Source organism: Trachurus japonicus, chromosome 23, assembly GCF_045865225.1.
Source record: "Trachurus japonicus isolate A0001 chromosome 23, Traja_1.0".
Taxonomy (NCBI): Eukaryota; Metazoa; Chordata; class Actinopteri; order Carangiformes; family Carangidae; genus Trachurus; species Trachurus japonicus.
The window spans coordinates 24,565,190-24,577,897 of NC_140929.1; the positions used below are offsets into that span (position 1 = coordinate 24,565,190).

A 12,708-nucleotide genomic window follows, 5' to 3' on the forward strand; every position below is an offset into this window, starting at 1 on the left:
AAATATAATTCATACATTGAATGAAATATTGATAATATTTTTAGCTTGCGCTTTTAGTCATTATTATTCTATTTCACAGTTGCTCGTGCCATTTTGGATGTGTCGAAAGACGCCAAATGAAATCCAGGTTACGGTCGGTGACACAGTTCAGCGACACGTCAACTACACGGAAGGAGGAGGTCTCCGACTAAACCTGCTGCTGTATTTATTGCTAATATAAGGAATATAGCGTTGTCGAAATGGGTGAGTATTTTAAATATTGGTTTATAAAATGTGTATTTGTCCTTTTTGTACCCGTAAGCTACAAGCGTATGGATACTAGATGCTGATAATATATTTTTCCTGCTTCTCTCCAAGCGTAGTGCGAATGTGAGTAGCTAGTTAGCCAACGTTAGCTATTTACAGTGAGTGCCAAATGTTTCTTAGCCACGGTGTTTTTGTATGGGTAGTTATCACACCTTATCCTGCCAAGTTTACTAGTCTAGCCTCCCTTTGTTACATTTATGCGTTTGGTATCAAGGGAATAATAATAATGACAAAATAATGATGAAAAACGACATCTTGCGGTTTTCCTTTAAATCCATCATGCCATGGATAATGTGGCTAAGCTAACTTACTCCACCACCTGAGTGATAACTGGAAGTGAATGATCAGGCATTAGCCTTTGAATAACCATTTTGTTAAGATTTTATTTATGTCACCCTGTCTGTTTATAATGATAATTAATGTTTAAAGTTACGTGCTAATGAGTCAGATGCCTACAGCATTCAGTTCATTATTAAAATGGAACAAGCAAATGCTGGCAACTATACCTGATCCATGAGAAACACTGCATATACTATTTATCCACTTATCAAAAGCTCTCAGTATCAGCACTAAAAGTGTCCCCTGTGTGTTTTCTCTAGGTGGTTTCTTCTCTAGTCTCTTCTCCGGCCTTTTCGGCACCAGGGAGATGAGGATTTTGATTCTTGGTTTGGACGGTGCAGGAAAAACAACCATTCTGTACCGGCTACAAGTTGGAGAGGTGGTCACCACAATCCCCAGTATGTACTGCTCTGCTCTGTTTCTTTATCAAATGCTTATACAGTGTTTGATGCTCATCATTCTTCAGAACTTAAAGAGTCAATTACTCCATTTATCAGATGCATGATTTTCAGAATAGTGGTGTGATAACAATCAGTGTATATAGTAATAAGGTTACATAATGGCATTGACAAGTAAACCTGCAAGCAAATGCTTTGGCAGGCTTGACAAACACTTGGAACTCGTCCGGCCGGCATTCCTCGTTGACAGACATTGTTTGACTGAGGAGAAACAAAGCTTGTAGGAAGAAACAAGATTAACTGGCTCTCCTTCAACAAATTTAATTGCATCCCTGAAAGACTCCACCAACATGTCTTTTTCATGCCATAACATCCCACTTCACTGCCACTGAGGGACCAAACAGGCCAGCTGTTTGCAACTATGACATCAATATAATTATCATATGGACATGAAAACATGTTGTGGTTATTTGTGGCCCAGCTTCATAAACACTGCTTGATATAACCGCATGCCTTTAGTTGTCTGTGCAGTACAGTAGATTTTCCACTTAAAATATGTACTTGGTCAGTATTTGCATTGTGCACCACTGGGTGTGACTGTGGCTTCACGAACCTAACATTGCAACACTGCTGTTTGTCGTTAATCTAGCTTTATTTCGGGTCATATTTATAACTACTGAATACTAGGCTATATGTTTTAAGTTGTTTAATAAAGCTTGGCTCAACATTTGGCAACAGATGTAAGACAATATTGTCCACTTCTCCCAACTAGTGGGACTTTATGGTCTGCAATTTCTTTCAGAGGGACAGACTTCAGGAAATAAAATTCAGGATTATTCCTCTTCTGCAGTTTCATAGCCTAAGAATAGAAATCAAATGATGAATAAAAAGCTGCGTCTGCATGTATTGCAGTGTTTATCATAATAGCAGCACTCAGCAGCAGCATCACATCGTACATCCAGATAACACAGTGTTGAGAATCACAGGTTCTCTGCACTCACTGCTATTGGGTCTCTCTCCACACAGCGATTGGCTTCAATGTCGAAACAGTCACATACAAAAACCTGAAGTTCCAGGTGTGGGATCTGGGAGGACAGACAAGTATCAGGTAGGTGTGGCTGATGTTTGCTGTGCTGTGGAGCCCCTGTGTGGAAATGGATGCATATGAATCAGGGTCTCCGCAGGTCATTAAAATGCATTAAAAGTCATTAAATATATTTTGCTGAAATTAAGGCCTTAAATGGCATTAAAAGGAATTAAATTCGATTCTCAAAGGCATTAAAAGATTGATTGATTCATACAGTGAGATTTTGATATCATTACATCCCTATAGAGCACAAAGAGCAGAAAAATAGGGGGATTATACAGTTAATCTACAGTAAAATTAAACATGGGTGAAGAAATGGAGAATTTTCTAAATTAATATTTTTAGGTGGTGGCAGGCTACTGTTGACTCAGAAATCGGAATCGGCAGGTCAGGCTTTTTAAAAATCGGTGATCAGCCAGAAAATTGCAGTCGGTGCCCCCCTATTGGTGTGATAAACATGCAGAACCATGTAATTGGGTGTGTGTATGTGTATATAGGTAAGTGTATGTACCATAGACTGTATAAGGTATGTACGCACACGTATAGTATTTGCAGTCACGGGCATTAAAAATGTTTGAAATGACATTAAAAAGTATTAAATTAGATTTGCTGGTACCTGCAGAAACCCTGATGAATGGATGAATGAATCAATCAATCAATCAATCAAGAATGCAGCTCTAAACAGACTTTTCCAATGTCTGTTATTTTAATTTGTCTACATGGTTACTTCTCTGAACTCACTTGCTCTTTGTGGGAACTTCCCCTCCTACCTCTCCACAGGCCCTACTGGCGGTGTTATTACTCAAACACAGATGCAGTCATCTACGTCGTTGACAGCAATGATCGCGACAGGATGGGGATCTCCAAGTCTGAGCTGGTGGCCATGTTGGAGGTGAGTGGACTAGTTCTCAAACATGAGCCTAAAGACACTGCACCAAGTCAGATGATAGGTTATAACTAGTGATGTCCAGCAGATTGTCATTTCTCAGCTGTGGGCTAGATTTCCATTACACTGAATATCTGTGGAAGCTCTGCAATGTGGTTCCATTTAACGGAGCCTTAATGTAACCTTTTTGGAAGTTCAAAATGTCTCTGTTTTCATCATGTGTTTTTGTGACTGTGCGTCTCATCCAGGAGGAAGAGCTGAAGAAAGCCATCTTGGTGGTATTTGCAAACAAACAGGATATGGATCAGGCAATGACGCCCACTGAGGTGGCAAACTCTCTGGGCCTTCCTGCCCTCAAAGACAGGAAATGGCAGATCTTCAAGACTTCAGCCACAAAGGGCACAGGCCTGGACGAGGCAATGGAATGGTAGGTTTTACCATAAGAGCAAGTAGAAATTATAGTCAATTGAATTCATTTCTATTGGTTTTGAAGTAGGAACAGCACAACCTCAGAGTGGATATTGATATAGTCAGAGATAAGGAACTGATATTTTTATAAAGTACCTGGATAGCAGTGAGCTCACCAGCTTATTTAACAGAAAATGACAATGTGTAGGGTTCATTACTAGATTACTCATTCTCTCCACTGTGACTTCATATTCCACAGTATGTTATCTGTTCTGTGTGTTTACCGAGCCTGAATTATATTTGCTCTCTCTTCCTCAAGGTTGGTGGACTCCCTGAAGAGTCGGCAGTAAAGTCTCCCCCACCCACTCTGTATATACTCCTGACCTTTGACCCTTCTGTATGAAGCCTTGTGGCTGACCCCTGCCCTTTGTCCCACCTTCCTTTGGACCAGTGCTTGCACTCCTGCCCTCCTTTTCCCACCTCATACCCACCTGAAGCCTTGGTCAAGCCCTTCCAATGCCTTTCAAGCCTGGAACTGAGGAGTGAGGGCTGCAGTAACGTCTGGACACACAGACACACACAAACACAAACACACACTACTCCCATGTGAAGGTTTTAGAGAGCCTTAAGACTGCAGGGATGGATGTGCAACATTTCAACTGCAGTATTTACATTTTTGTATGTTCTGGAAATGCATCCAAGTTTCAGTTGATTAACACCTGTAAACAAACATGTCAAACACTGAAAGGTTTTTGAATTTTTCATTTGTAACAGTGTCAACATTCAAGTAAATTATTGTGGATTAAGAGGAATGAATAAATGAAGCCTGTCCACTCCTCTTCAGCATGTCTGAAAGCAGGTTTCTTCACTGGATGCTGCACCAACTGGCATTGATGAATCATTTCCCAAAGAGAGAATCTGACTGTGGTGATGCTAGACACGGTTTAGAACTTGATGGGCACTGTGTTTGCCAGAAATGCCACAAAGATCCATCAGGAGGCAGCATTTTCCCATCAAAGCACAAATGTAAGAGCGAAGAGAGAGTGGACACATCCTTAGAAGCAGCTGCTGGTTGTTGTTAGTTTGCTGGATAGCAATGACTTTCCTTTCCATGTTTAGTGCAGCAAATACAAATTCAATTTTGTTTACACAGGTGTGTTATCCAATCTACTGACCTGTATGAAATGTTCTGGTTTTCTTTTTGAAATGGGAAAGTAAAAGGAATTTGACTTGAGACTGATTAAAATATATATATTTCTCTCATAACCTGTCCTCCAGCCAAGTGTTACTGCAGCCTGGGCTGCTTTTGTATATTAGTCATGCAGATGCAGTGACATGGATTTCTACTTTTCTTCCTGTTTGTGTTGTTCCCAAATTTTTAAAATACAATGTAGTCGATAAAGCCTTTTTTCCATTGAAATCCTTGAATGCAGCTTTGGCATATTGGTCATTAAGTTACTGAACACTAACTGTATGCTCAAAGTTTTATGGTGGCATATTTATATCTGCTTGTACAGTGATTGATTCTCAGTAAAGATTGCTATCAGTGATTGTACCATTACTGTGTTACAACTCTTTGATTCTCCAATTACAATACAGCACCAGTACCACAGCAAATTCTAAGTAAAAATGTTGGATCTTTTTTAATTACAAAACATACATTAAACTACACAGGATATAAATGTGAGCACATTGGTGCACTCAGTGTGCACAGCAGGGAAATAAAAAATAGATTTCAGCTTTGATCTGCAATTCATATGAAGTGATGATGTAAGCGATACAGAGACGCCCTGTTGTGGAACAGCTGTTACATGATGTCATTTCTAATTCTTCTTACAAACACATGAGGAGGTTGAATATCTAGCATAGAAAAGATCATTTTTACAACCTGCTTGTTCCTCTCATATTCTGCAAAACACATCTGTTTGCTGTTTTTCTTGGCCCAATCCAATGTTTTCTTTGTCAACTGACATTAGTTGCAACAGTATAAATCATTATGTAACATCATGAGCTGAGATTTAAAGAGTCTGAAAGCGTCCATGTCAGTGCCTGGCTGCTCACCTGGCCAGCTAGTGTCCTTGATGAGCAGATGAAGCTGCCGACATGGCTCACTGCACCATGGCCAGGTCTTTGAGTGCATGGCTCCGATGCTTCTTGGCTTTATATCCCGGCCGCAGGAACTCAATCTTCCTCTTTTTGGCTTCAATTTTGTTCTTGTGCTTCTTAAGTTTCTTCTTGGCAGCGATGTCTGGGTTAGCTACCGCCTGGAAGAAGAGAGATGTAACAGATTACAGGTGTGACATAGCCAAAGTTTTTTGTTTTTTGTTTTTGTTAACCTTTATTTATTCTCGAGAGACATTGAGGTTACTCTCATTTTCAATGCCGTCGAGTTACAAGCCAAGATACATATACATTTAACAAGAAACAGGAGATACAATCATTTAAAACAGTTACAACCAGAGACACAGCTATCCATAACCAAGCTCCTAAACTTGGTGAGTGAAGGGAGCGTGTCTAATTTCAGGATGTGCTGCAGTGCGTTCCAAGAGTTAGGTGCATCATAACAAAAGGCAGTTTCACCAATACTTGTACAGACTCGAGGAACTTTAAGTAGCAGCAATTCAGTTGAACGGGTCATGTAAGTGCCTGAGTTCCATTCTAACAAATTTGAAATATACGGTGGTAATTTGCCTAAAAGGGCCTTGAAAATATATACGGTAAGAGCCAGTGCCTCTTGCGCCTTTCCTCAAGAGAGGGCCAGCCAACTTTTTCATACAGAACACAGTGGTGGGTATCATACTTATCACCAGTAATAAATCTAAGTGCTGAATGATAAACGGAATCTAGGCGCTTCAAGGTTGAGGCAGCAGCATGTCTATAGATGACATCACCATAATCCATGACAGACATAAATACTGCTTCACAAAAGTTAATGTCGTGCCCCTTGTGTGTGTGTTCTTTCAGTGTGTGTGTTTTGGCCACATCGTACCTGCATGGCCCTGTGTCGTTTACGCGCTGCTCTCCTCTGGGAGAACTCCTTCTGGACAGCAGAGAAGGCCAGTGAGAACTTCTCCAGCCCCACCTGTCTCTTCAGCAGCTCGATCAGCTCCTGTGCCAGGTTCTTCAGTGTGGGGTCTGGACAGAGACGGAGAGTAGGGCTCGGTGATTGAGTCAAGTATAAGAACGATTTCATTCGTCTGCCATTGGACACTGGTCAAAGAGTAAACCTTGTGTTGAGCAGATACGTACTTTGGTCTGCATAGGTGCTGTCCAACTCTCTGTACAGAGGAGTGATGAGTGTGGTCAGATAAGGGCCAAGCCTTTCCTTCCCCAGGTCAACTGCTATCGCTCCCAAGAACTTAAACACACACGTTCTCTGTGGGAGAAAGTGGAGGGAAATAAAATTCAATAAAATTACAACTCAGACACAGGAAATACTGGCTGTCTTAAATTAAGAACTGGATCAATGAAGTATTGCCTGACGTGCCTCCATTTTTGGATACATTATCCATATTCTGTATTCTGAAGAAAACATCTTTTAATTGAATTTCAAATCCTACATTTAACCATTAGCATCATAAAAAGTGATGGTTTTTTCAACATTACTCTTCATCCCAAGTCAAAGTCAGGCTTTTACCATTACTACCGACTCTTTTGTAAGGAGCAGGGAAATAAGTAAGGGTGTATTATTAGGTGATGTTGCAGTTGCGACACACTACACTGGGCACATACAACAGAGAAACAGGCTGTGTATAGGTAGAGTAAAATACATTCTTAAATGTGTCAACTATCACTGTGATGTTTATATTATAATGATCAATGTGAATATATAGCATAGACACAACTTCAACTCCTCAGACTGGTAGTTATTGTCTGTTAGATCTACTAGAAAACGTTCCTGTCAAATGATTTTAACCACTCTGCCCGATAAAATGTTACTTTGTGAGAGATTTATACTGATGCTGCTTTAAAAAGTTCTACAATATCCTGAGTCAGTGCTGCTTTGTTATGTTTATACCTAGTCTATAAATAAGAGAATACTGGGCTGCTATTAACCATAAGACATGTGACTGCTCATTACCTTTGTGGGAACTTTGGGAGCGTTCGCTGCCTCTCTCTTGGCCATCAGAGAGAGCTTGTTCATCAACCACAGCAGGGAAGGAGGTCGATCATCCTTGTCACCTTCATCATCTTCCTCCTCCTTTTCCTTCTCCTCCTCTCCTTCTCCCTCCCCCTCTCCCTCCTCCTCTCCCTCCCCCTCCTCCTCTCCCTCCCCCTCTTCTTCTCCTTCCCCTTCTCCTTCATCTCCATTCTCTCTCTGCTGACCCTCCCCTTCTTCTTGCACCACTTCCTGAGTTGGAGTGACATCACACTCAGGGGCAATGAGGTAGATCACCTTGCCGACAAACAGCAGGTTCTTGATCACCTGTGGGTGGAACAGAACAGAGGTCCTTCAGTCAAATCTGATCAATGTGATTTGCAGGAATATGTTCTAGACGCATGAAGACGGTTGTGTGTTGGCAGAGCTTGTCACCTGCTCTCCTGATGCTATGTCCAGGAACTTGGACTGCAGCTGATGGCAGAACGATAACGCCAACTCTCTCATCTAGAAGTGAGACAGGGAGGGTAGGAAGACAAATGTATTTAAATAATGAGAATAAGATGCAGAAATGACCAAGCAGTGGTCCCTGGCCTCACCTTCTTGTCCAAGTTGTTTGTGATGAAGGATGTGACTATGGAATTGGATGAAGCATCTCCACCCTCTCCTCTCCAAACACTGACCAGCTGTTCTGCCTGCTGGGCTGCAAACAGCTGGCCAAAGAGCTGGGATGCGGTCAGCCACACCCAGCAGTGTGGGTACCGCAGGTGGGCTTCAATGTGACCTGCAAGTGTGGTTGAAAAAAAATTGACTGAGTTTATGTGGAATTTATATGTAGCCTTCCTCTGGTGTTCGGGTCACCAGTGACCCGTTTTCTTTTTTTTTTTTTTTTTTTTAAAGTATATTTTTTGGCTTTTCATGCCTTTATTTGATAGGACAGTTGAGAGCGTGACAGGAAATGGGAGGCAGAGATGGGGGGAATGACATGCAGGATAGGGCCGACACGGGACCCGAACCGGGGCCGCCTGCAGCGAGGACCACAGCCTCAACACACGGGGCGAGCGCTCTACCAACTGAGCTAAACTCCGCCCCATGACCCGTTTTCAAGTTTTAAATGCATACAAGTACCACATAAATTTGTTTATAGAATCAAGACTTTTTGACTTTGTCAGGAACCTCTATTTAAACAAAATAACAAAGTTCTAAAATGCTCTGGTGAAAATTGTTACATTTGTGGTGTTCGGGTCAATTTTGACCCGGTTATAACAATAAGAACAATAATGAGAGTTAAAACTGAAATCATAAGTGCAAAACAAACCTTTTCATGGATAAGGAAGCCTAACAACATAACCAGAGATGAGAAACAAATGGGATGATAAATTATTGTTTTAGTGTGTTTTACAGCTGATTGAAGACTCAGGTCAAAACCGACCTGAACACCAGATGGTAGCAGAAAGCAGACAAGAGGAAGGTTACATTGAAGCCAAGGGTCATACTGACAAAAAAGGCCCAGGGGCCCACACCCAAAAATATTAAAACCAATATTTTCATGGATAAGGAAGCCCAACAATGTAACCAAGAGAAGAAAAACAAATTGGATGAAAAAAAAAATGTATTTAGTGTATTTTACAGCTGATTTAAAATACGGATCAAAACTGACCCGAAACACCATAGATGGCAGTAAAAAGCTAACACAAGACGAAGGGTATACAAGTGAAAGAGCAGGTGTGTGTGTTGGGCCTTTACCCCATATCTGAACGAGTGTGTGGTCGTGCTCCCTCAGCTCCAGCAGGCTGCAGTGTTTGCAGAGTTTGGTGAGAAGAGTCAGGTAACTGAACAACAGCCTGTCAGCTCCTTTCTCCTCCTGCTCCTCTTCAATCTGAAACATGGACACAGTCACTAAGATGCTTGTTGTTCCTAATGCATCAAGACCTGTGACCAAAGATGGTGATCATGTGTAGACATTTACATCTTCATAGTTGTCGGGGTTGATCTCTCTCTCCAGCAGAGGCAGAACGTCGGCCAGTCGCCGGGTGAACTTCTCCTCCTCCACCTCCACAAACAGACCACACACCTGAGCCCCGAGGCGACGCAGGCTGGCCTGGAGGAGGGAAGGGCAGAGTTTCAACTGAGATCTGATTCAAAATGTTAGTACCAAAAAAAAAGGCATTTTATTTTAAAGTCATGTGTTACCTTTTCTGCATTTAGCCACGTTTTGACAGAGGAGAACAAGGTGTTCTGGTGGTTTAAGTCCAGCTGGGTCAGTAAGCCCTTAATGGCCATGGCGGCCATTTTTTTACATCGTGCGGAGTCATCATTTAGCATAACCAGGGCCAGAGGGGCAAAGAACAGGCCGCTGTTCTTCAACAACAGGTTCTGAACAACAACAACAAAAATTACAAAATGTGGATATTAATTATGGATTTCAAATCTTATGAGCAATATGAGAGTGTTCCATATACAGTATTCAGGTGAAAACACCAGACTATATAATGCACCTCACCTGAGGAAAAGACTGGAAGATGTATGCAAGCATCTCTAGCACAGACTCCCTGCCGGTGTCGTGTTCATAGTCCAGCTGGGCCACCACAAAGTCCAGGTGTCCTCTCAGCTTCCTGCCCAGTGGGTAGTCCAGCAGGTACTTCAGGTAGATCTGTACAACACAGACAGTGTTAACCTGCTGAGCCCAGGCAATCCTCTGTTTTGAGATGCAGCAGGCAGGAGGAATAAGCTCTCGTGTGTGTTAATACCTGTCGACAGTGGATTCTGATCATAGCGTTGCTGCCAGTGACAGACAGCTTGGCAACTTTCTTCATCACCTCCTCCATCTCTGGAACGACAAGCTTCCTCGACAGAATCGCCTGAAGGAGTCACGAAAATATTAAAATGTTGATCCTCTGATTTATCCTGCACATTAAGTTTACAGCGCTACAAACACTAAGAGCTTCACCTTCAGCAGGCCAAAGGCAGTGGCCTGGCGGGACTGGTCGTAGATGTCCTCCTCTGCATATCCCAGCAGCACCTGCAGCTGAACCTCAGAGATCTTGTTGCTTTTGACATTCTTCACCAGTATGGTGATGGCCTGAGAGAAACAACATGCATTTTTATCTTCAGTTTTACCAATGCAGGCAGCTCAGATGAAACTAAAGAAAGCAGCAATAAAACCAACAATAGTTGATGTTTCACCTGCTGAAAGGACAATTCTGGGCAAATTCAACTCAGGGCTGTATGTTCCTAACATTTTAGGTCTAAAAGAAGGAATCTGAAGATTTTCAGTTTAATTGCTCCTGTTTTGCAGTAGTTGTGTCTGTCCCCGCATCGCCACGGCAGCAATGAATGGGAGCGGATTGAAGTTCTGCTGCTTAGGCTGTTTACATCCCTCAAAGCCGCAATTTTTTTCCACAGACAGCGTCAGATGGCGACTCAAACATGCACCGAGAAGTTTATTTACTTCAAGCAAGCCGACATGTTTGTAAAACTAGATCTAATTCAAAGTCTCGCGCAAGACCCAAGTTGCCGTGCTCGGTGTGTTCAGGTGCAGTGGGAAAGCTCCCGTTTGTGTCATAAACACAGGAATATCAACTCTTGACTTGCTTCAAGTGTACATTTCTTTCCACAGACAGCGTCAGGTGGCGACTCAAACATGCGCAGAGAAGTTTTTTTTTACTTGAAGCAAGTCAAGAGTTGATATTCCTGTGTTTATGACACAAACGGTAGCTCCCACTGCACCTGAACACACCGGGCATCAACTTGGGTCTCGCGCAAGACTTTGAATTAGATCTAGTTTTACAAACATGTCGGCTTGCTTGAAGTAAATAAACTTCTCGGTGCATGTTTGAGTAGCCATCTGACGCTGTCTGTGGAAAAAAATTGCGGCTTTGAGGGATGGAAACAGCCTAAGCAGCAGAACTTGCATCTGCTCCCATTCATCGCTGCCGTGGCGATGCGGGGACAGACACAACTAGCGCAAAACAGGAGCAATTAAACCCTAAAATGTTAGGAAAATACACCTCTGAGTTGAATTTGCGCGGAATTGTCCTTTAATCATGTTGCGTGTATACTCTTTGTATTACCTTAAAGCAGTTCTGGACCAGGAGGTAGTTCTCCCCGCGGGCCGCTCCAGCCTTGGAGTAATCCTTCAGCAGAACAAAGAGCAGCTTGGTCAGCTGGTCAGCGCTCTGCTCCACTGCCGGGAGAGGGAACTTCAGCAGCCAGGTGAAGGCCAACAGAGCCTCTGTGATCACCTGGGAGGGAGGAGAGACAGGAGACAATGAGCTATCGTCTCCATCACCAGAGATCAGTATGATCATAGCTGGAGAATCATGTCAACATCAGATGCTCATACCTTGACGTGCATGGAGTCGAGGCACTCGAGCAGCAGCAGTACAAAAGGATCCAGCATCTCTAGAGTTGAGGCCTCAGCTGATGTCACTTTGGATTTCCTCAGACTCAGACTCAGCAGCTGAGGAACAGATGATGACAAACATTACAGAGACCTTTCATCTTCTGATGACCTCAAAAAACTCAAAAAATCCCAACATGTCTTTTCAGGGTAAAGGAAGTGTGCAATATTTATTTAACTGGAAAGGAGGATAAGCATAATGCAACGCAGAAAATGTGGAACATTATGTTTCTGTTACTATTAGGGCTGAAGCGATTCATCGAGTCACTCGATTAACTTGATTACAAAAATAGCTTGAGGCAAAAACTCTGCCTCGAAGCCTTGTTATATGACACGCAGGGATATTGTTCCACATGGACCATTGTTACCACTAGTGCGTGATAAACTCGCCACGATGGTGGAGAGTTGGGATGTCCGTGAACGGCAGAGAGATCATCTAAAGTTTGGGATCATTATACTCAAAAAGGAAGAGAACAAGGTGCAGTGTCTCTAATAATAGAAAACATCATTTGTTTTTTATGCCAAGTCTTGACTTATAATTGTATTATTTACATTTATTTTTTATAAATTTTATATTGTTAACCTGTTTGGCTTGATATTTTATATTCTTTGGTCTCAGGTAATTTTCAGAAGGAGCAAATGTGCAATCCTTATTTGTAATGTATGTTTAAATTTACAGTAAGTTAACTATTGGCACTTGCAATAAATGGGCTTTTTGGAGCCAATAAAAAAAGCCAAATGCTTGATCATTCAAAACCACATCATTTTTGTTGTTTTGGTTGT

The 12,708-nt window shown here is 42.1% G+C and overlaps 2 protein-coding genes across 2 annotated transcripts in view; one reads left to right on the plus strand and one right to left on the minus strand.

The window, feature by feature from the left end:
* The first annotated feature begins 144 nt into the window (after positions 1–144).
* On the plus strand, positions 145–4,979 carry arl1 (ADP-ribosylation factor-like 1). The gene is made up of 6 exons (XM_085768794.1): positions 145–243; positions 906–1,043; positions 2,070–2,151; positions 2,911–3,022; positions 3,265–3,443; positions 3,744–4,979. Exons 1-6 carry the CDS (start codon positions 240–242, stop codon positions 3,772–3,774), a joined length of 546 nt encoding a protein of 181 aa, XP_085624920.1. The 5' UTR covers positions 145–239; the 3' UTR covers positions 3,775–4,979.
* A 62-nt stretch (positions 4,980–5,041) lies between these two features.
* The window catches only part of utp20 (UTP20 small subunit processome component), a 31,697-nt gene continuing 24,030 nt past the window's right edge, over positions 5,042–12,708 (minus strand). The window contains exons 48-61 of the mRNA XM_085768777.1: positions 11,869–11,985; positions 11,597–11,767; positions 10,474–10,605; positions 10,274–10,384; positions 10,027–10,176; positions 9,717–9,899; positions 9,493–9,624; positions 9,270–9,402; positions 8,123–8,307; positions 7,959–8,030; positions 7,506–7,850; positions 6,674–6,800; positions 6,414–6,559; positions 5,042–5,688 (exon numbers count right to left, since the gene is read on the minus strand). Of these exons, the coding sequence (XP_085624903.1) occupies positions 5,533–5,688; positions 6,414–6,559; positions 6,674–6,800; positions 7,506–7,850; positions 7,959–8,030; positions 8,123–8,307; positions 9,270–9,402; positions 9,493–9,624; positions 9,717–9,899; positions 10,027–10,176; positions 10,274–10,384; positions 10,474–10,605; positions 11,597–11,767; positions 11,869–11,985 (2,160 nt within the window). The 3' untranslated portion in view covers positions 5,042–5,532. The remainder of the gene's footprint in view (positions 5,689–6,413; positions 6,560–6,673; positions 6,801–7,505; positions 7,851–7,958; positions 8,031–8,122; positions 8,308–9,269; positions 9,403–9,492; positions 9,625–9,716; positions 9,900–10,026; positions 10,177–10,273; positions 10,385–10,473; positions 10,606–11,596; positions 11,768–11,868; positions 11,986–12,708) is intronic.